Below are 24,057 nucleotides of genomic sequence, written 5' to 3' on the forward strand. Positions count from 1 at the left end.
CTGCATCCCTTGTTTGTCCATCTCCATCGACTTTCTCCCTCCGCTCTACTGTTGCCTTTTCCCCTGTCTCCTGCTGTTTCCTTTGTTATGTGGTGTCCTGATCTGTTCTGTGCCTTGGCGAAGGTAAAAATATAAAAAAAACTCTCGTATCCGGATCTGGATCTTCACCAAAGTCGAATCAATTCGTCCTTGGCACACACCCAACGTGTTCACCAGGTGTTGGCCGAATCCATCCACACCTTCTTGAGGTATAGTCCTATACAGTATATAGTTTTTGGCCCTATCTCTCAATGGTGAAAATTCACTGAAGAAATTCTGGTATTCGGATCGAGATCTTCACCAAAATCGAATCATTTCCTCCTTGTCATTGTCATGTCCCAAACCTGTCCACCAAGTTTCATCAGAATTCATCCATAACTTTTTGTTGAGATATCTTGTTCACAGGCAGCCAAATATACCGAGGTGAAAATAACCTCCGTCCACCTTCGGCGGTGAAGGTAATTCGTTAGAACAAAAATAAAAGAAGACACAAAAGGGGCAGGTGATTCAACTTGACTTTTGTGGGAATAAACCCATATTAGGGTTAGGGTAGGGTTAGGGTTATTAGGGTAGGGTTAGGGTTAGGGTTAGGGTTAGGGTTAGGGTTATTGAGAGTGATTATTATAAGCATTCCGCTTTGTATTTTCATACCTGCACGCATGGACTCTGAATCTATAGAAAAGAGTTGTGAGGTCCAACAAATCTTCAAATCAACAACAAATCAACAAATCTGCTCAAAGGAAGTTTACATTCAATCACAAAATAAGTGTGTGCCACTGGAAATAGAAATCTAGCAAGGAACCACATCCAGCCAACACTTCCGTCGTATCGACAAAGGCCGTGCTCCGAAATTGCGACCCTACATTTTTCTTCAACTGGGACTGAGTGTTGAAGACCTTCCTTATTGGTCAAATCGTTTGACCTGAGCCTTTGTCCCTTCGACATATTTATTTGCTTGGTGGAAACCTCATAAACCGCTGGGCCACTGATGGATCGCGATGACTGTTCAGGTCGCTGGTATTGGAGAATAATGGAGTGGCTGTTCAGCCGGCACGGTTTTGGGCCTTCCATCTCACTTCAAAGCTCTTGCATACAAAAAGATATCTCTGGATCAGGACCAACTACGTTCGAGTGTTCGGACAACTCGCGCGTCCAGACCATTATGGAATGTTTTGTGTTGTTAATGCTGTCATCCATCAGGCTTGTGTTGTGCAGGATCGGTTTGAACAACGTGGCATCTGCTCTGCCTGATGTGAAGTCCATGTCAGGCTCCTTAAACCGTTTCCAGATATCGGTGCTATCGAGTGTCTTTGGGGTGCGTTAGACCGTCAAAGCAGAACCCGTCCCCAATGGCAACCCTCCTTGAGGCAACAGCATTCCACTCTCCAGGAGGAATAGTATGAAATATATTTGTCTCCTGGTACCAGAATGAAACGGTCGTTTCAAAAAACAATCTGTTCAATTGGCTTTGTTACCTTCAATATGACCTCGGTTTCAGTATAGACAATGCATGGTACCTGTTGGTGACAGGCCATGATGCTTTACCTGAAAGCCTTAATGTTAACGTGTGATCATGGAGTCCAAACTGCTTTTCATACACTCACTGACTGCTTCATGGGTGCTGTCAATGAGAGAGAGTGGGACAGGGACCATGAGAGACAGTGTCGATGAGAGACATTCATTGTGGCAGTTCTGATATGAATGTGGTTCTTGAGGTTCCGCAAAATTCATCGTTTGTTTTGGGGCTCCGCACCGACCTTTTGGGTCATGTCCGTTTCTCTTTAGAGGTGATTCCTTGCGTTGTGATGAAATAGTCAAATTCGGAATTTGGTAGATTAAGATGGGGGAAAGTTGCCCTGTCGGCCAAAAACGCCATTTTCTATTTTTCAAAATACAATAATTCATATATTTATCCTCACTTGAGGAGAGGGTATTGCATTTGAGTCCGTTTGTTTGTTTGCCTGTTTGTCTGTTTGTTTGTCTGTTTGTCCGCACAGAATAAATATGATTTTCTCTGCAACCGTTGGTCCGATTGACAGGAAATTTTCACCATAGGTGCAACTCCACCTGTAGCATTTAAAAAAATGATAATTATGACGTCATAGGTCACATGCTTTGCCACAATTTTGGAAAAACCGAAAAAGTTTGCACCTCTATATCTCCGAAAGTACTGAATAGAAAAAATTGAGACATGGCTCATTGTAAAGAACTCTCCATGGGGAATAAAATATGTTAATGATGATGTCATAGGTGCCGTCATTATGACGTAATAGTTCGACAAGTACAAAACTTCATCCTATCAAGATGAAATTTCTTGAGCATCATGTAGGAATATATTAGTGGAGAAAAAAATAAATAATGATGACGTCATCGGTCACGTGGTTCGGCCGCCATATTTGTTTTAACACAAAAGCCTTTAAAAACCACTGAAAATACATCCTGGCGAGGGTTTTGCAATCTCTGATTGCTCTTTCTTGTTAATAAATGTTTCTCAATGCTAATTACCTCCGCCACCGAAGGTGCGTGGAGGTTATGTTTTCACCCCCGTCTGTTTGTGAACAGGATATCTCAAAGTTATGGACAGAATCGGACGATATTTGGTGGAGAGTGTTAGGTGTGTGACCAGGAAGAACTGAATCAATTTTGGTGAAGATTCGAATCCGGATCCGGATCCGAGAATTTTTTAAAAGGGATTCTTCACCATTGAGTGATAGGGCCAAAAACGACATATATCATTCAATTTCAAAATGTGATGGACGGATTCGGACGGAACTTGGTGGACTGGTTGGGTGTGACAAGAACGAATCGATTCGATTTTGGTGAACATCTGATTCCGGAACCGGATACGACAATGTTTTAATTTTTAAAGTGATTCTTCACCATTAACAGATCGGGGCAAAAACGATATATCGCATAATATTAAAAAGGTTGTGGACTGATGACAAAACTAGGTGGATGAGTTGGTTAGATGGCAAGAACAAGCCGATTCGATTTTGATTCAGGTCCGAATCCAGATCTGGCCTATCAGTGGATACACAATGTAAACTGTTCAGCCTGGCGGAGGTATGCACTCTACCGAGTGGCTTTCTAGTTATATTATAGATTTATAGACATATCGAAAGTAAAAAAACAACAACAAAAAAACTTTGGCCTGACTTGGACACCTGTGAGCACCTCGTTCATAGAATCCTATGAGCGGTCCTCATAACATTTACCTTGAGGTCGTTAATCCTTATGAATGTGAGTTCCCTGACCAGGAACTTCGGTGATGCAGGAGGTAAATAAGCCCTATCATAACCTGAGATGTTATTGCCAACCTACATTTGTTCGTCCGTGCTACGTCCATTTTAAATGCTGAGTGTCAAGTGAAGAAGCAGCACGCACCATTTTTAGTCCTTGGTACGACTCGCTAGAGGTTCAAACCTAGAACCTAGACTCAGAGTGGACACTCTAACCATGATAGAGAACAACTTGTGCATTAATGAACATTCGTAGACCAACTATCGGGGATGCCTCTTCGCGGTGGTTGTACCCCCATCTTCCCCATTCTTCCGCTGCCCAGATTCGTCAGCGCAGCGCGGTCACGGTCAGAGTGCCAATCGGCCCCCATGGACCGGCCCTTTCCCTCTTGGCTTTCTCTCTGTCTTTTTCTCTCTCTCTCTTTTGCTTTCTCTTTCTCTTTCTCTTTCCCTCTCTCTCTCTCCCTCTCTCTAACTCTATCATGGCCCTGACTTTGTGAAGGCAAGGGTACACCATCCTGGATGTGGGGTATCTTTTGGTCGCTCCCAGGAGATCGTTTGGCTATCTCCGTGCCACGGGCTTGTTCGACAGAACTGTCCGGGGCTATACAACAACATTATTATTAAAGAACACCTTGTTAGGCCTCTCTGGTCGCATTTTACTCGTTGATCTGTACAAGTACAGGTTAAATAGTGACGTACACTGGCGTTTCCAGACAAATCCAAAGCTAAATGCCATTCACTCACAGTCGGTCTTTTTACGGCCACGTGATGTATTGGCGACCCCAAAGGGCTTATTTTGACCTCTCATTGGCCCCACGTGCACGTTTAGGTGGGGGCGAAGCCACGGTTTGTACAGATATGTACTTTGGGGAGCTGTAAGATCGAGTTTGCAAGCTTGCCATTTGATGTGCCATTTGTGTCCGTACTCGTTACCCTTAACCATGGCTTGAGGATGGCCAACAGCACAAAAACTTTTAACTTCCTTGACAGACGTACGTTATCCAAACATGTTCCTCCTTCCGTTGATGCAGTTAAATAAATGTAAAATTAATAACGGGTAAGGGTTTGTAAAAGTCTAATGCGACTGCTGATGCAATGACAAAGGAGATGAAATATTAGGTGTTGCGTTCACAAAGTTCTACCAACAACATCGAGTACTCACAATAGTCTGAGTCACACAGGCTTCTTGGTGTTTGTGTCCATTGTATATAATTAGTAAGAACATTTTTCTTACGAATCACATATCTTTATGTATTGAAAAGTAAATCGTAGAAAATGTGTGGTTTTTATACATTCTTTTATTCTCTGGGGGTTCTAGAGGTTCTTGAGGAAACCCTATTCTAGTACTGAAACCTGAACCACAGGGGGAGTATCTATCTTGTAGAACCTTTTGAATGTCCCTCGTGTCGTTGGCCTAAAGCCAGCACCTTGACGGTTTTTCCATCATTGCTCAAGCCTTGTGCGTTGAGTGACAGTGGGGTTGTCTGAAGGAACGTGCACGACCATTGGCCGCTCGGCCTTGCCGAGACAAAAGGGCGTCTGTGCCCCGGCGTTACGGTCGCTGACTCGATGCTTCGGCTCGGTCGGCGGCTGGAAATAACCCCTGGGGGTGTAATTGCAGGGCGCGGCGGAGGCTTTAATGGTGGCTCGTAATGAAGCGATACCATAGTACGTACGTGCAAGGGTGTGTATCTCCTCGTTGCACATTGTGAATTCTTAACTTGCTATTTTCTCTGCTAAATAAAGATTGTGCTGAATGTAAAAGGTGGTCATTTTCAGTTTTGAGGAGCTAGGAAACCCGATTCTAGTACCGAAACCTGAACCACAGGGGTTCCATTTTACTGTTACATTTCGGCTGATCTTTTGTTTCACAAGTCGGTTTGGGTGTAAGGATGGAAAGAAATTATTTCTTCTGTATTTTTTAACAGTATCTCAACCTGTTAGTTGGTTGTTGGTTGCCTAACAGGTTGTGCAGCAATTGCTGGGGTGAGACTCGATCTGTGCCTTGCTTCCCAGTCAAGTTAGGGGGTTCAACCTGTGTATATTAATGGCTTGGATTGGTCACAAATAAACAAACAGTTTTCAGTATGTTGTCCTGATGAGGGAAAATAAGGCCTCGTCGGGACGACATGGTGTTGAGGTTGTGGGGACTCACTCATATGGAGGAGTGGTACAATTGTATGACCATGCGTTCTGGCCCTTCGGGGTCAGGATGCATGTGTTTTGAATGACCATGTGCTTCAGCCTTTGGGTTGAGGTGCATGTGTATGCCAATGAGACAGCCTTGATAGACGGTGTGCCTTGGCCGTGGGGTCAAGGTGCACGTCCAAGGCTGTTTAAATGTTTGCTTTTTTACCTTTTTTATTATAAAAAAGGCAGGCCTCATAAGGCCCATAATGAGGGTGAAATCTAGATCGACATCTCTACCTTTGTCTATTTGTGACCATAGAGCTTTAATCTCAGTCTGCAAAGACTTGAGTACCACGCGGATGCCTCCTAGTTTGGAGGTGATGTGTTGGTATAACTTATATGCATGACGTCAGTGTCATGTCATAGGGTAATACACACACACACACACACACACACACACACACACACACACACACACACACACACACACACACACACACACATCGGGGAGAGTCCATCAGAGAGACAGCACACATATTGATGAAACACCAGGATGACAGTTTATAGCTTGGTCGAGAGAAAACGAAGGGACATACATACATATACATAACTATATACATACATACACATATGAGTGTGCATAACTCGAGCATATATGTGTGTGTGTGTGTGTGTGTGTGTATATTACACTCACACACTTCATGTAATCAGAAATTAAAAGATGGTGTTTGTTCGATTAACGCGTTTTATTCCAAGCAGTTTTGAACACGCCACATGTTAAACCCAAGCCTGGGTCATTGGGAGGCATCATTGTACTCAAACACGAATTACAAGGATATTTGGACACAACGAAACAAGTGAACCCACTAATGGGATTTGAACTTCGGAGATCCAGATCAATCGGAGCTCTTCATTCCGCCAGGAACACTCAAGAGGATGATCCCAATTGATTGCTTCATCACATGTTCTTTTTCGATTGATCTCCCCTTATCTCCAGATTAAATGGAGCAGCAGGTTTTGGAAGATGAATCTTGATCTCTTTCATCTCGATCTAGGAATGGATCTCACAAGGTTTTAACAGGTGGCAGATGCCAGTCAATCTGTTAGTGTTAACGGAGTTTTTCACTCCCTTGGTAAAGGTAGCTGCACAAAATACCTGTGTGTTTTTTTTGGATGAAAACAGAGGTTCACCTTTATTGGGGAATGTGACTATGATAAGATAGATGTTGACTCGGAGTGACTGTATTTGGGATAAGCGGCCTTCCTTCCCCCGGATGTTGGTCGCCAGGGTGGCGGAGACTAGGCCTGGGCACCGCCCGAGGGCCCGAGGGAGCCCTCCCTGTCCTCCTGCAAACAGGCAGAGCGTGGCCGATGACGAGGCTTGTAAAACTTACTCTTTGTAACCTCCGTGTGACGCTCACTTTCCTTGGATTTCTTACCCCTCAAGATCATGTTGGAGCTGAAAGATGGAGGGGAATGGGAGGCTGAGGGAATGAATGAGTCGGGGTTCGTATTTGCATATTATGGTCACTTTGAGAGAGAGTCCGACCTGAGTTGTTGGGTTACTGGTTCCACTGTAGTTCTTTCTTCGATGACTCGTTCACCTTTTAGAAAAGAACAGTTGACCGTATCCCAGTGGTGAGGCCTCCATATTTACTGCGTAGCCCGTAGGGCAATGCCGTCTGGAACAGTGTTTGTCTGTCTGGATGTATGTATGTATGTATCACTATGTATGTATATATGTATGTATGTATGTATCACTATGTATGTATGTATATATGTATGTATGTATGTATGTATCACTATGTATGTATGTATATATGTATGTATGTATGTATGTATGTATCACTATGTATGTATGTATATATGTATGTATGTATGTATGTATGTATCACTATGTATGTATGTATATATGTATGTATGTATGTATGTATCACTATGTATGTATGTATATATGTATGTATGTATGTATCACTATGTATGTATGTATATATGTATGTATGTATGTATGTATCACTATGTATGTATGTATATATGTATGTATGTATGTATCACTATGTATGTATGTATATATGTATGTATGTATGTATGTATCACTATGTATGTATGTATATATGTATGTATGTATGTATGTATCACTATGTATGTATGTATATATGTATGTATGTATGTATGTATCACTATGTATGTATGTATGTATATATGTATGTATGTATGTATGTATGTATCACTATGTATGTATGTATATATGTATGTATGTATCACTATGTATGTATGTATATATGTATGTATGTATGTATTGTTGCGAATATGGAATTTGGCCTCCATATCCGCTTGTAAATATTCCCCTATTTTCTCCAATACTCCCCAACTTTCCCCAATCCCCCATTCCCTAGTCCCATTGCATGTAAATAACAATCAGTAGAGCCGACCTTCCCCTTATTCCCCCATTAAATGTCGTGCCCAGGTCCACCGCACCACACGTAGACAACTTTCGGACATCTTCCTAGTTATTCTTATTCTATGTCAGTTAAGGCCTCGTCTCCATTAATTATGACTCTTCGTTGCACCAGAATGTGATTATATGGCACCAGTAGTGAGTTTAGGACCTTCCCATACCTCCTCCCATCTTCTTCCCCAAACAACAACAACAACTACAGCTACAACAACAACAACAACAACTACAGCTACAACAACAACAACTACAACAACGGCGCGCGCGGGGAGTGTGCGTCCTCCCTCCGGCTCGGTTAGCCGCCATTATCCATGCGCCCCACGGGGTTACCACGAAGGGGCTGGCTGTCAGCTCCTCGTCAAGGGCGGAGCCTGGTAAACCCCCCCCGCACCCAATAAGAAGGGCGGACCGATTCCATCTGGGCGGAGCTAACGAGCCGAGGGCGTGTCACTCCCCGCCGGATATACGCAGCCGCTTGCCGGACGTGACGTCAGATTCGCCCCAGCTGGAGAAAGACGGACCTGCGAGCGCTGAAACAGATGCGCCTGAGTTTGGAGAGGCCTGAGAAAGAACGTCACCTCTGAGCGCTGCGACGAGACCTCCCCGCATCTCTGGACCGAACCGTGTACCCTGCTTTGAGCCAAGAGTGCACCTTGAGCCATCGCGACCTGCCTTTCCTTTTCATCAACCCCCGTGTGAGTCAGCATTTTGTCCCGTGTGTCTGTCGTCTGTCCGGGGTTAATATAAGAGTGTGTCTAAGTGCCTGTCTTCCTGTAATATACCTCTAGCCCCTGTAATCTGACCTTTTTCCGTACGAATATACTTGAGAATCGAAACCCTGGTGTCGTATTGTGTCATTATAACCCAGCCGGGTGTCTTCTCCTTCCTATTGAGCCAGCGTAGCGCGGCTTTGTCGACGTTCGAGTACGATCGGGTAATTTGTGCGGACACGACGGCCATTCCGCTCGGCCCACCTTAACATCAAAGTCGTGTCTGTAACAATTGGTGTCGGGAGTGAGATTCGAGGCCCGACCAAATTTTGAAAAAAAAAAAAAAACGAATAGAGGAAAAAAAAAAAAATTTGGTCAAAATTTGGAGCGGCCGAAATTTGTATTTGTTTTACGAAACTCGAATTTTGCAAGTCGCGCTATGGCGGATCAAGACGGCTGGGGTCCGGTAGGGGAGAGTGAAGCAGGGTCGGTCCAGGACCAAATTGAGGGACGCGAGGAGAGCGAAGCAGTGAGGGCGGCAGGGTCGCAAAATAGCGTGGTCGCGCACGTGGGTGTAGCGGCACCAAATTTAGCCGCGGCCGTGGTCGCGGTAGCCGAACCCGAGATGCCAATGAATTGGAACCTGTTTATGAAACAGATGATGGCCTTTATGGTAAAAACAGACGATAATTTCAAAGGGATGGGAAACCAAATGGGGGTAATGAGGGACGAAGCGAGGGCTCGGAGTGAGCGATTGGGGGTAATGGGAAGCCAGATGGGGGTAATGAGGGACGAAGCGAGGGGTACTGGTGAGAAGGTAGACAAAAATTTTGAGGGGTTAGACAACGGGATAAAGGAGGTGAAAAATGGGTTAATGGGGGTAGAAAATAGAATGGCTGCCCAGGAGAATCAGATAGAGGGAGTGAAAAATGGGGTAGAGGGAGAGGAGATTAGAAGAGGTGTGAGTGAGGAGGTCGGAGGAGTGCGCGAGGAGGTGAGGCACTGTAAGGAGCACATGGAGAAGGAGGTGAGAAAGGGGACTGTAAAGTTACAAGGGGGCATAGAGGACCTGACGCAGGAGGTGGAGCAGCTGACGGTGGGACAGACGGAGTTAGTGGAGCAGGTTCAAAGGAACACTGCGGTATTAGGAGGGTTGAAAGCGACACAGAAAGAAGTGGAAGAGGGGGTGAGCGAAATTAAAAAGCGACGGAGAGAGGATAAGAAAGAGATAAAGGAGGAAGTAAAAGAATTGGTCCAAAGTCTGTGTTCGAATCGTGATGATGTGCTCATTAACCGGATGAGGGATTCGCAGGTGATGGAGGAGAAGCGAAAAGAAAGAGGACCCGGTGTAAGTGGTGACCAATATGGTCGTGCGTATGATGCGCCAGGTGATTTAATAAGCTTGGGGGTCGAGATAGACCCGGATGTTCGTGAGAGGCCGTTGGTGAAGTGTGCGACAGGTCTGGTGTGCGAAAATGGAGGTGTGCAAGAAAGTCCGACTCTGGGGTGTGTGAGGAAAAAGTGTGTACCAAGGAGTGAGTGTGCTGGCGAGAGTGAGTCGGTCGTAGCGTGTGTGCGAGGGAGCACATGGGAGCGCGGTGTGGTGAGTGTTACAGAGGGTGTGACGGGAGAGTGTGCGCAGGAGTGTGCGCGAGAAAGGTGTGTGACGGACAGGTGCATGAGGAAAGAGTGCGCTGTCAGAAGTAAGGAAGAGTGTCCACCTGTGGTGAGTGTTACAGAGGGTGTAACGGGAGAGTGTGCGCGAGAAAGGTGTGTGACGGACAGGTGCATGGGGAAAGAGTGCGCTGTCAAGAGTAAGGGTGAGTGCGCTGTCAGGAATGGAGGTGGAAGTAGTGAGAGTGACATGGAGCGTGAGTTAGTTGTGACAGGTGAGCGAGGATGTACACCTGGGATGGAAGGATGCACACCTGGAATGGTAGAGCGTGAGTGGGAATGCACGCTGGAGTTGGTGGTGAGGCACGTGGTTGGGTGTGCGAATGAGGGCACACCTGTGATTGTCACAGAGGAGGTGACCGAGGAGGGGGCGCGAAGAGGTGTATTGGTGAGGTGTGCGAGCAACGAATGTGTGCCAAAGTGTTCGGTGGTCAGGTGTGTGACCAAGGCTGTGAGTGGAATGGGTGTGCCTGGGTGTGTAAGGAAAGGTACGAGGAGCATGAGCACGGCTGGATGTGTGAGCAAGGAACGGGCTTCGGGGTGTAAGCATGCAGGTGAAGCATCGACATTAAACGGGTTAGAGGTTAGAGCGACTTTTAGCCGAAGCAGGCCCTCGGTGCGTGCCGGGCCTCGCTTTGAACGGCCGCGTCCAGGCTCCACTAGGCGGAGCTGGCAGCCCGATAGAAAGGGTCGTCATGGCGACCACTTTTTGGTGAGACGTGCCGGCAGGTCGAGAACGGGGCATTGGATGGCTCCGTGCCGAGGTGGTGCGTGGGATCTCGGCCCGGGTAAGCCCCCGTCCCTGCACCGAGTGCCGGACGCATCCAGCCGCTGGCACAAAACAACCAGCATCCATTGCTTGGCTTTACGAAGCCGGGCTTTGGACAGGAATTGGCGCACCGAGAGGCAGTAGTGAGTAGACTGGGTGATGAGGTTAGTGTTTTGGCCCCGAAATTAGAAAAAGGCGAAATTTGATGATTGGCAAAGGATTGGCAGAGTGATGATTGGTAATGGTACAGTGATTGGCAGATGATTGGCAAATTTTTGATTTGTTGAAATTTGATGTGCAAAATTGGTAGTGAGAGACCCCCGATGTGGTGGGATGGCAAATCCACCATCCTTCCCATATGGGGGCAAAGGAGCTATAGCTTATGGGGTGTATGGCAGTGAAAACTAGCCCGGGTGGGTTAGGATATTGTGTGTAGGGATCTAGAGAAGATGACCTTAGGTAACGTTAAGGTTAGTTAGTGACTGATACCTGTAGTGGGGACGCAGGTAGATTAGTGTGGATGATAATGACGTGGGAGCGCAATAGTTTAAAGGGACGACTGGGAAGCGCAAGTTTCAGAAGGGAGTAGTTAGCTGAGATGATGCCGTGTGTGTGAGAATTGAACAGGTGTGATTGCACAGGTGTGCAACTGGACAGGTGTGTGGAGCCGTGTATGAGTAGTGAGTGTGTGGATCAGCGCGAATGCGCTTGGGGAGAGAAGGGTGCAGGTGGCACCAGGTGTGAGAGCACAGGTGTGCAGGTACAGGTGTGTGGAGAGAGTTGGAGTGAGTGGTACGGAGTGGTGTGCATGGTGCGAAGGTGTGGATGGGGGAAGAGTGGACCCCTTTCACGAGCACCCGGGGCGGGTAGTGTAAGTGTTAGGTAGAGGGTGCAGGTAAATTGTGGTTGGATATTGGCATTTGTGGTGCGGTTGCAGAATGGTGTTGTGGATGGGTGCATTAGTGTTGTGGAAATGGCTGGGCGTGTAGCCTGTTAGTGTGTGTAGTTGGTTGAGCACTCCACCACTGTGAGGATGTCGGCCAGGTGAGGCCGCAGGTGGGCTCTGGGAGCCGGTAGAGTTGTGGATGGGGCCCGAGGATCCGGAGGATGGACCCGGGTAGCCCAGTGCCAGAGAGGGCACCGAGTGGGGAGAGTGCCAGAGGGCCTTCCCCAGGTAGTTAGGTTAGGGCAAGGAGCAGGTAAGCTCGGAGGCAACTGCAGTGGTGGAGGTGTGCAGGTGGGTAGACCCACTGGGAGAGGTACACGCCGCAGCCCAGAAATTGTGCGAGGGCACCGGGAGATGAATCGGGGGAGTGAGACCCCAAATTGAAGAGCACCACAGTTTGGCCAATGGGAATTGGTTTTTAGAACCCATAGTGTAAGAGGGCCAATGGTTTGGCCGGAGAAAGCCCCCGGGTAGTGTAAAGTTGTTAAAGTCATTTAGGAAATAGTTAGGATTGATGAACCTGTCGCACCATACGCAGCCACTTACCTGTGGTGATGATGATGACTCCACACCTGTGTTTTCTTTGTTTGTGTTGCAGAAATGAGAATTGCTGTTGGATTTGTGAGACGCATCACGACGTGGATGAGACATTGGGGTGATTCCATCTCTCCCTCCCTAGGAGGGACTGATGATGAATTGGTAATGGCAAATTATGATGAGTTGGAGATGGCAAATTTTGATGAGAGTTGAAAATGGCAAATTTGATTGGTTAGGAGGGAGAGAAGACGAATTTGGTTTATGGGAGGAACGGGGAAGACAGTAGGGATGTTTGTTGATTTGTAAAGTAGATGTTTATGGGTAGTGTTGTGTTTTGTGGATACAGTAAGGGGTAAGGGAGGGGCCATGTAGGTTACCTGGTGGGGGGGGGGCGTACGATAGGAACGTACCTGTCTCACCTGGTTCCCATGTGCCCCCAGTGTGCATTACCTTATATTGCGTGCACTTTTGCGCCCTTACCACCTTACTCACTTGTTTCTTCTTTTGTCTCCCACCTCCGAGGATCTGGCTTTGGGGTAGAGAGAGAGGAGAGAGAGGTGCTGGCTACGCAGTTGTGGGCCTGCACTTTCGCTGTTGGCTGCCTGGATCGATACACCATATGGACCGCAATGTTTGTGGCCACCCACAATGGACCGCAGCTCTTTTGCGGCCAAGCACCACCCGTGGAAGGACCTATGGGTCAACGTGGCACCTATGCCATAAAGGTGAACCACTGTTAATTAACACCAAGTGCACCACAAGAAGAGCAAGAGACACCTGCAGGGTTAGGGGTTGTCGAATTTATTTTTATTCCAATGAACAATGGTGACTGCACCGATTGGTGGTGGGGTGGTGCTTTTGATGCTCGGGAAGGGTGCTCTGCACGTTATTAAAGGCCGTCGGCCACAGAGCACTCGTGGGTTGGTGTATCGATGTTGGCAAGCGCGCTCTCTCTCTATGCATAACATCTGCATGTGTTCCTCCAAAAACAGGTCCTGGATCGTAGTGTAAATAGCAGCGTAGTCTTGTAAATAATGCTCCCTACCGGCTGTATGTTTAGTTTGCGAATTCTTTCCGGATTCGGTTATCCTGTGGGTGTGTTTCTGTGAGGAGAAGGGTGCAACGTCGCAGGGGGACATATTTACTCATTTGTGAATATCTGTAAAACTGTCGCACTCAGGGTAGAGTTAATAGTAGAGGGAACTACATTGCGTGCCACACTAAAGTAGGTAAAAATTTATCGGGTCGGGACGCCCCGAGGGTAGAGAAGGGTGCAATGTTGCGAATATGGAATTTGGCCTCCATATCCGCTTGTAAATATTCCCCTATTTTCTCCAATACTCCCCAACTTTCCCCAATCCCCCATTCCCTAGTCCCATTGCATGTAAATAACAATCAGTAGAGCCGACCTTCCCCTTATTCCCCCATTAAATGTCGTGCCCAGGTCCACCGCACCACACGTAGACAACTTTCGGACATCTTCCTAGTTATTCTTATTCTATGTCAGTTAAGGCCTCGTCTCCATTAATTATGACTCTTCGTTGCACCAGAATGTGATTATATGGCACCAGTAGTGAGTTTAGGACCTTCCCATACCTCCTCCCATCTTCTTCCCCAAACAACAACAACAACTACAGCTACAACAACAACAACAACAACTACAGCTACAACAACAACAACTACAACAACGGCGCGCGCGGGGAGTGTGCGTCCTCCCTCCGGCTCGGTTAGCCGCCATTATCCATGCGCCCCACGGGGTTACCACGAAGGGGCTGGCTGTCAGCTCCTCGTCAAGGGCGGAGCCTGGTAAACCCCCCCCGCACCCAATAAGAAGGGCGGACCGATTCCATCTGGGCGGAGCTAACGAGCCGAGGGCGTGTCACTCCCCGCCGGATATACGCAGCCGCTTGCCGGACGTGACGTCAGATTCGCCCCAGCTGGAGAAAGACGGACCTGCGAGCGCTGAAACAGATGCGCCTGAGTTTGGAGAGGCCTGAGAAAGAACGTCACCTCTGAGCGCTGCGACGAGACCTCCCCGCATCTCTGGACCGAACCGTGTACCCTGCTTTGAGCCAAGAGTGCACCTTGAGCCATCGCGACCTGCCTTTCCTTTTCATCAACCCCCGTGTGAGTCAGCATTTTGTCCCGTGTGTCTGTCGTCTGTCCGGGGTTAATATAAGAGTGTGTCTAAGTGCCTGTCTTCCTGTAATATACCTCTAGCCCCTGTAATCTGACCTTTTTCCGTACGAATATACTTGAGAATCGAAACCCTGGTGTCGTATTGTGTCATTATAACCCAGCCGGGTGTCTTCTCCTTCCTATTGAGCCAGCGTAGCGCGGCTTTGTCGACGTTCGAGTACGATCGGGTAATTTGTGCGGACACGACGGCCATTCCGCTCGGCCCACCTTAACATCAAAGTCGTGTCTGTAACAGTATGTATCACTATGTATGTGTATGTATGTGCATATGTATCTATGTATCACTATGTATGTGCGTATGTATGTATCACCATGTATGTGTACGTATGTATGTATGTATGTGTATGTATGTGTGTATGTATGTATGTATGCATGCATGTATGTATGTATGTATCACTATGTATGTGTATGTATGTGCGTATGTATGCATGTATGTATATATGTGTGTATGTATGTGTATGTATATGTGTATGTGTGTATATGTATGTGTGTATGTGTATGTATGTATGTGTGTATATGTATGTGTGTATGTATGTATGTGTGTCCCTTCCGGCATTGTGCGGGTTTATTCCCTTTAAAATTCGATTTCTCTGCAACTATTGATCCATTGACATGAAATTTTCACCATAGATTTTAGTAATTTTTCGATACCATAGATAAGGTTTCTCCTCCTCCTGTGGAATATTAAAATCATAATTATGACATCATATGTCACATGGTTCAGGCGCATCTTGGAAAAATACGAAAAGTTTGCATCTCAATATATCCGAAACCGCTCCATGGAAACAATTGAAATGTCGCTGATTGTAAAGTACTCTCCATGGGGAATAACATATGTTAAGTATGATGTCATAAGTGCCTTCATTGTGACGTCATAAATCGACAAGTGGAACGCTTGATTCCATCAGTATGAAATGTCTTGAGCATGATGTCGGGGATAAATTTGTCAGAAAAACAAATGAATAACGTCATCGGTCACGTGGTTCGGCAGCCATATTTTTAGGGCAATTCCGTCTGGAACAGCATTTGTCTGTCCATGTATGTCCCTCACAAACGTCCACCAATCAGAGCTGAGGATCTGGTCACATGACAGGGGGACAGCATATCCTCCACTCAGCAGATCCCAGCCTGGTCTTGTTTTGACTTAGCGACCATGTGCATTCCCACGGTGATAGCGTGGAGCTGTTTTCTTCGGTTTCCTCCCTCACCGAAGATGGACAGAGGTTTTGCTTACACCCATGTCTGTTTGTTTGTCTGTCTGTCCTTTTATGAGCGCAGGATCTCTGAAAAACGTGTGGATGGATTTGGACAAAACTTGGTGACATGTTTGTTGGGTGTGGGGTAAGGACAAATTGATTCGATTTTGGTGAAGATCCAGATATGAGAATTTTTTAATTATTTTGGTGATTTGTCACCATGGAGAGATGGGGCCAAATCAATGATATAAAATTGATATTTCCAAAAATTGTGAATGAGCTGGGTAAGAGACAAGAACAAGCCGATTAGATTTTGGTTCAGGCCTGAATCCAGATCCGGCCTATCAGTGGGATACAAAATGTAAAGTGTTCAGCCTGACGGAGATACGCGCTCCACCAAATACCGTACTAGTTTGTGTTATTGTTCTTGTTTTTAACACTTCATGCACTCCTTTGAGCTTTCTGTCGTCCCTCCATGATGCAGGCCCTGAGTCCATATGTGGGCCACTTTCCTCTCCGGTCATTTACATGGTCCAGTGTAAAATTGTCACTACTGGTCATGGCTTGTAGGACATGGTTAAGTGTGCTCTTGATCCGGATGCCAGCCTGAAAGTGTTCCAGGCTGGCACATCTGCAGCTTTAATGGATGTAGAGCGAGGATGAGCCCGAGTGGGGGATGCGTAAAAGGAAGGGATGCCAGCTAGACAATGTTAATTGTAGGATGTTCGGTGAGGGGATTGGTTGTCCCTAAATACTGATGGGATGGTGTGAATGTTGCTTGTCTACTTGCATAAGCAGATCTTCAGTTTGAAAAAAATCACCAGACTTTGTCAGTATTATGGGCCTCCCAGAGTAGCCGAGAGGTAGCGTTCTTGCCTCTGAACAGTGTAGCCTGGGTTTGAATCCGGACCCAGCTATAACTTCTCATCCTGGTGTTTGACATGTGCAGGGTGAGACATTTACACGCGAGCGGTACGTAGAACGGATTTCTAATCGGAGGACCCATCTTCAACATTGGTTGAACTACTCCGACGACTACTTTACTGGGCCCAATTTTTCCCACCTTCTTGTGGGGTCGGCCGGGGAACGTTTTTGGCCCAAGTCTTTCATGAATCGGCTGTCCAGGCCTAATGTTCCATTGAACGCGGGAGGATTTCGGAATTTAACCAGGATGCTGGCGATAATGCCCCAACTCTTTGTGAAAGACTGTGGGATCTTTAACGTCCACAAACTAGTGCCGGCGGACGGGACATTCAATATCTCCCCGTGTCTTTCACAAAGAGTAGGCGAGTTATCAATAGCATCCTAAACGAATAAACAAGAAGACGTCATGCGGAGCACGATACTTGCAAAATCCGCCCCCCACCCCCAAGAAAAAAAATTCCATTGATGCAGCAAATTGTCCATTTCATGAATATTAAAATTGACAACCTTGATCAAAGCTCGGGTCAACAGGAAGAAAAGTGACGATTTTTCAGATGAAAAATGATGATTTTGGAAGGTTGACCTTGAGTTGACCTTTGACCTTTTGACCTCAAAAATAGTTAGTTTCCCTATTTAGTGACTCCATGTGCAAATGCTGTTCAATTTTCAAGTCAATCGGATGAAAATTGAGGATTTTAAAAACTTGGCCTATGTTGAGCTTTTGGCCTATGCTGACCTTAAAAATAGTTGGTGGTTGAATTCAGTGACCAGATATGCAAGTGCTCTTCAAATTTCAAGTCAATCGGATGAAAATTGGTGATTTTAGAAATTCGGCCTATGTTGACCTTTTGGCCTATGTTGACCTCAAATATACTTGGTGGTTGAATTCAGTGACCAGATATGCAAGTGCTCTTCAAATTTCAAGTCAATCGGATGAAAATTGAGGATTTTAGAAATTCGGCAAAGTTGGTGACCTTTGGCCTATGTTGACCTTTTGACCCCCAAAAAACAAGAGGCTTCTCAATTGGGACGACCTATAAGTATACAACTTGGTGAAGTTTCGTTACAATCAGTAATCAGTAATCAGTAATTACAATCAGTAATCAGTAATCAACTACCAATTCATCCGTTAACCTACAGGGGCCACTGCATCGGGGGCACAGCGACCAATGTCATCGTCATGCTAGTTCGGCACTCCATAGTTTAATTTAGAAAGTTTTGCATGATTTATTGCCTAATGAAACATGTGTTTTTTGCTTTTTCTAATGAGCATATTCTTAAGGTAAGACAACTGGCCCACTCTTTGTTCGGTGCATTGTTGGGCCAATTATAAAGTACACCTTTACCTGAAATCTGGTTTTGGCTGAACAATTAAGGTGGCTGTCTTAAGATCTTAAGGACTTGAGTTTGATCCACTGTCGGAGGGACTGTTTGAGCCATAACACCATGTGGGTTGATTGAATGAGTACCAGCTTAATGAAATAACTTAAAAGAGGGGGCACTGCATCAGGAGCACAACAACGCTTCCAGAAATGATGCAACCAGCCACCACAAGCCATAAGCATTTACATTTCACAAAGGTAACTGTGCAAGGGTGGAAAAGTATAAAGTCTGTTAAGGTGTGCATATTATCTTCCAGGGAAAACAGTTGTACACAATCCCCCAAAAACATGCCATGTACAATATGTTGTCCATTAGTTGCAGCAACAATGGTAGCAGGTTAAGGAGTTTCCAGGATGACTCTGCCTGTAGTGGCCCACAAATGGGAATCTCAGGAGCGCATTCCTTTAATGGCCGGCTGTTCCCACTCATCCGTCATTCGGCTACTTTGCGATTTATTTTCTTCATTTTTAGATTCTTATGGGATTTACTTACGATTGAAACTTTCATCATTTTGCGCGTCTCGGAGAGCACCCGTTACCTGGACATCGGGACCGTATGACGTGTGAAAGGTCAGGGCGGTATGGTTCTGATCTGGACTTGAACTCTTGACCCAATTTTTTCCGAGTTGCCAATGAAGGTGCATGGCCTGAATGCTCGAGGGGACAGGTTGGCGGAAATAGGTGATGATAAGAGGGCATTGTCCTCATTGGTCTGAGGACCTGTTGTCTTGCCTGCTGTTACAGGGAGCACAGGTGTGTTTTTTGTTATTGTTGTGTCTTATCTCTGCTTTTCTTTCCTCCATATACTTTCATTGAGAGAGTTTTCTATAGAGAGGGAAGTGTGCAGAGGCACAGATGCTGGGAAGATGAAGAGCCCCCTGGGATGTAAAAGTCAGGAGCTCGGTCCGGCGGATGAGGCATGTGCTGCGGCTTTCCTAGCTCACTGTGGACACCCAATTGACCACGGCAGCTGTCCCACTGGCCCTAATAAAGGCTTCTTGGAGAAAAATTGGAGCATTTCATAGCTCTGGAATAAAAAACAACTACTTTTTATTCTCTCGTGTGAACAGCAATTAGACATACATATTTCTTGAGTTTTTGTCACACAGCGCAATGTTATAAAACCATGTCCATGCAGTGATGACTTTTAAATGCAGACCGAAAAGGTCAGAGGTCAACAAATGGGAAAGGTTAACGGGAATAGAAAAGGTTATGGGAGGTAAGATGAAGGGAGCAAATGAACCTGAACCGAAAGGTCAAATGTGGTAAGACCCTTATGTTCGGTGAACCGCCTCCATTGCTGCTAAAGGAGAAAGAGGCAAGACCACAACCACAGAAAAGGGTCACCATCCTGTCATTGGAGGTATAGAAAAACAGCCCCTGTGCCTGCCTGGTGGTGGTTTCATTGTTAACGTGGTTGGCTTGAGATCTCAGGGTCTTGTTGTTGGAGCCCCTGGTGTTCTGTTGAAATATCGACAGGTGGGTCGACTCAGCCTGTCATCCTTCTGAGGTTTGCAACATCAGTACCAGCTTACTGGTAACAGGGCCACCGCATCAGCAGCACAGCCTTGCTACCAGAAAATGATGCAACCAGCAGCCAGAGGCTGCGTATGAAACACACAAAAGATTCTTGCTCAGAAATACAGTTACCTTGAGACCCTTATGTCCCACTGTTTCCAGGGGTGCAAAATGTGAAGTAGCGCTACGAGCCCACGGGGGATCCATTTCCATACCACTGATGAAAAATATGTCGTACATTGTGAGGAACGGACGATATCCAAGGAAGGAATGCTAAGGCCATGCCCAACCCTCGAGGCTAGATTGGACACTTGATTGGGCCCAAGACAGTTCATGGCAACTTATTAGGCCAAGGAACTCCAAGTACTGAACCTCTGCCAGAGGATTGATGGTTGAGAGACAGATGCAATGTAATACATTTCCTCATTGAAGTTGATATTCCAGGTGGTCTTGCATTCTCTGCTTGTCAAAGAGCCGAGGAGCTGTCCGGCACAAGGCAGAATCGGCTGTGAAACGCCAAAGGATTTCCACTGAGGTAGAGAGGTCACCGGTGTACATCAAAAATAGAGGGCCCCGGACGGTGTAATGAGGGACACGAGTCTCCAAAAGGAAAACTCGAATAAAGAATTCCAATATGGAGCAACGGTCTGTTTGTGTGCACGAAGGAAATCGGTGCGACGGTCAAGACGACCTTCGATGCCACCAGCAGACGGCTTCTTAACCAAAGGTAGACGTGAAACGGCATCAAATGTTCGGGCAATGTCCAAAACACCTGCCTCTCTCCATCAATCTTAAGATTCGGGACATCCATTCATTGCTTAACGAGGAGCTTTTCTCAAATTTGCATTTTCCATCTACTACCACTTGAATGGACCCCACAGAAGCTTAACCTAATCCTAACCCTAACAACTAACCATAACCCTAACCCTAACAACTAACCATAACCCTAACCCTAATCCTAACTCTAACAACTAACCCTAACCCTAACAACCCTAACCCTAACAACCCTAACCCTAACAACCCTAACCCTAACAACCCTAACCCTAACCCTAACAACCCCAACCCTAACCCTAACTAGAGGGCAAATCTCAAATTTGCATTTTCCATCTACTACCACTTGAGTGGACCCCACCATACTCTGCCGGGTCTCTCCAGGTCCGCCAATCCTTCTTCGACCTTCAAGCTTCCAGTGTGTTATTAGTTTTGTGATGTTCTTGTTTTCCATACATGCTACGCCTCCAATCCATCCACCTCCACCTTCTCATTTTAAATTCCTCCATGATGTTTTCTTTCCACTTCTTTCTAGCTTCTCCTTGCTCACTCTATCTGACCAGAAGGTAAATGAGCATGCAAACCCGATTCGTGAGCCGTCAGCTCGACCAGCGCCAATTGCGAGTTGGTTCAGCCGGATCATCCCAGATTAGTGCCATGTGCTGTTTTCAGGCCCTTTGGCCCTTTGGCCGTGAAATTTCAGGGAAGTCTCCATGTTTTATTTTTTTCAATAGAAATGCCACTGCGCTGTCTGCATTTCATTTGATGATCTCTCACCGCCGCATGTTCATGGGAAACGGAAAGAATTTTTGAATGGAGGCCAAAAAAATTTGAGCTCGAGTAAGAGACGCGTTCGCTCAATGCCAGAACATTCTACCTGTTGAACTTGCTGGATCTGCGGAATATCACGCACATGGTTTAGCGTTTATACTGCCGATATTATCCCCCCAATTTTTTTTTTTCCATATTCAATGAAATAGTTATTGCCTACAAAGTTCGTCTTGCTATAATGTAGGGCAGGTCCGCATCTCGTATCCTAGTTTTTACTAGTCGGCGTAGAAGATTCCGAGGGGACCAACACCTGGGCACCGTGGCCAAATTCCAAACACCTGCCCCAACCCGTTGCCCAGGGTCTTGGTTGGGTCACCGAGGTTGCACACAGGTGTTTCTGCAGGGGAGCAGCGAAGGTAACTTCCGTGAATTTCCAAGTAATTTCTGTCGAGCCAGCCACCTGTTGCTTTTCGGGGTACCCCATTGGCTGTGAAATGTCACGTGCTCATCACCGCCGATTGTGAACCGACAAGACGCGGGTGCCCGATCAGGACATGATCTCCGCGTAGACCGGTCGTGAACCGTCGCCATAAAATGGCGGACTGCAGTAGTACGTGTGGATGTGATTTACAAACGTTGGCATCGATACCAGTCTATCACAATCATTTTGGATTTGATTTGCTAAGTACCAAAACACACTCATTCACAGTGTATATGAATCATGTAAAGTATTGCAAACACTCATAAAGCAGTTACCTTTGTGTTGGCAATGTTTGAAGTTACTGCATTTTTTTGTTAACTACACATGGATTCGAGCACAGTAAAAATGGTCTCATGAAGTTCTGGTAAGCAATACCTTTCCATTATATCCATATAAACTTTTAATGCATGGATTGACTTTCAGAGCGTGGGAGAAGGGACCAACTTTCCTGGGCTTTTCAGATCCAAGCACCTCGTTAGACCCAGAAAATATGGAAACCAAAGGAGCATTAAAGGCAGTTTGTTGGCAGCAATCCCGAATACCTTGGCATATTCAGATCCAAAACGTTTTACTTTTTTCCACTTTGGAATGAGACGCAGCGTCTGTAAAGGGCGTTATGGTTGGGGGAAAAGGGGATGGGGAGGGCAAGGGTTAACTTCAAGTCGATGTCCTAGTAAAGAGGCTGCTTTTCTTTGCTTTCTTTGCCTTGCTAATGCTGACTTTTATTATTGTCCGATGTTAACCTTTATTATTGGCCGATAACCGTTATTATTGGCCCATGGTAACCTATGGTATTGGCCGATGCTAACCTATATTATTTCTCAATGCTAACCTATATTATTTCTCAATGCTAACCTATTATTGCTTGGCTGATGATAACCGTTATTATTGGCTGATGCTAACCTTTATAATTAGCCAATGCTAACCTATGCTATTGGCCAATACTAACCTTTATTATTGACTGATGCTAACCTTTATTATTCGCCGACGCTAACCTTTATTATCGGCCGATGCTAACCTATTTTATTGGCCGATGCTAACCGTTATTATTCCTCGATGCTAACTTTGTTATTGGCTGATGGTAACCTATGTTATTGGCCGATGCTAACCTTTGTTATTGGCTGATGGTAACATGTTATGGGCTGATGCTAACCTATGTTATTGGCCAATGGTAACCTATGTTATTGGCTGATGCTAACCTATGTTATTGGCCGATGCTAACCTATGCTATTGGCCGATGCTAACCTATGTTATTGGCTGATGCTAACCTATGTTATTGGCTGATGGTAATCTATGTTATTGGCTGATGGTAACCTATGGTATTGGCTGATGCTAACCGATGCTATTGGTTGATGCTAACTTGTGTTATTGGCTGATGGTAACCTATATTATTGGCTGATGCTAACCGATGCTATTGGTTGATGCTAACTTGTTATTGGCTGATGGTAACCTATATTATTGGCTGATGCTAACCTATGCTATTGGTTGATGCTAACTTGTGTTATCGGCTGATGGTAACCTATGTTATTGACCAATGCTAATATATGTTATTGGCTGATGGTAACCTATGGTATTGGCTGATGCTAACCGATGCTATTGGTTGATGCTAACTTGTGTTATTGGCTGATGGTAACCTATATTATTGGCTGATGCTAACCTATGATATTGGTTGATGCTAACTTGTGTTATTGGCCAATGGTAACCTATGATATTGACCAATGATAACCTATGTTATTGGCCGATGGTAACCTATGTTATTGCCCAATGCTAACCTATGTTATTGGCCGATGGTAACATGTTATTGGCCAATACTGGTACATCCGATGTTTTAAGACTTTGTGTATTCAGATTATCTTTGAAAGGAGTAACCCCCATCCACATTGACTCTTTACGTTTCATCCTTTCCTTTGTGATGACAATTTTGTTAACCCGTTATCCTGAAAATGTTTAGATGCAGCTGAATAACGTCGCCGTCGGAGTGTTTTTTCTCGAATAAAGTACATACAGTGGGTTTTATGAAGGTAACACTGAACCAAATTTCATTTCTTGAGTGCCGTTTATTTGGCTTTATAACCCTCCTGGGTCCAAAACGAGCAATCTGCTATTCCGGTACTTTACCTTCTTCACATATCTTTAGTAGTTCATCATGAAGTTTTTACTTGTACAATATGATTGGAAAACCTCAATTTAATATGGGAAGATTAAAAAGGATTTGGAAGGATTTGCAAAGCATCAATATGGACATATTGCCCTTAAGTGAACCCGTGACTTTAAAAAGGAGATGAAAGTATTTGGTGGAGATGATTTATCATT

The 24,057-nt window shown here is 45.6% G+C and overlaps 2 protein-coding genes across 3 annotated transcripts in view; both read left to right on the forward strand.

Moving 5' to 3' along the window:
* The window catches only part of LOC137436462 (hyaluronidase-2), an 89,013-nt gene that overhangs the window by 27,782 nt on the left and 37,174 nt on the right, over positions 1-24,057 (forward strand). The gene's annotated exons all lie outside the window — the stretch shown is intronic.
* Positions 7,744-16,467, forward strand: LOC144894170 (uncharacterized). The gene is made up of 5 exons (XM_078786252.1): positions 7,744-10,235; positions 10,347-10,685; positions 15,426-15,512; positions 15,980-16,035; positions 16,382-16,467. Exons 1-5 carry the CDS (start codon positions 9,016-9,018, stop codon positions 16,465-16,467), a joined length of 1,788 nt encoding a protein of 595 aa, XP_078642378.1. The 5' UTR covers positions 7,744-9,015.

The sequence above is a fragment of the Myxine glutinosa genome, chromosome 11, assembly GCF_964187855.1.
Source record: "Myxine glutinosa chromosome 11, kmMyxGlut1.1, whole genome shotgun sequence".
Classification (NCBI taxonomy): Eukaryota; Metazoa; Chordata; class Myxini; order Myxiniformes; family Myxinidae; genus Myxine; species Myxine glutinosa.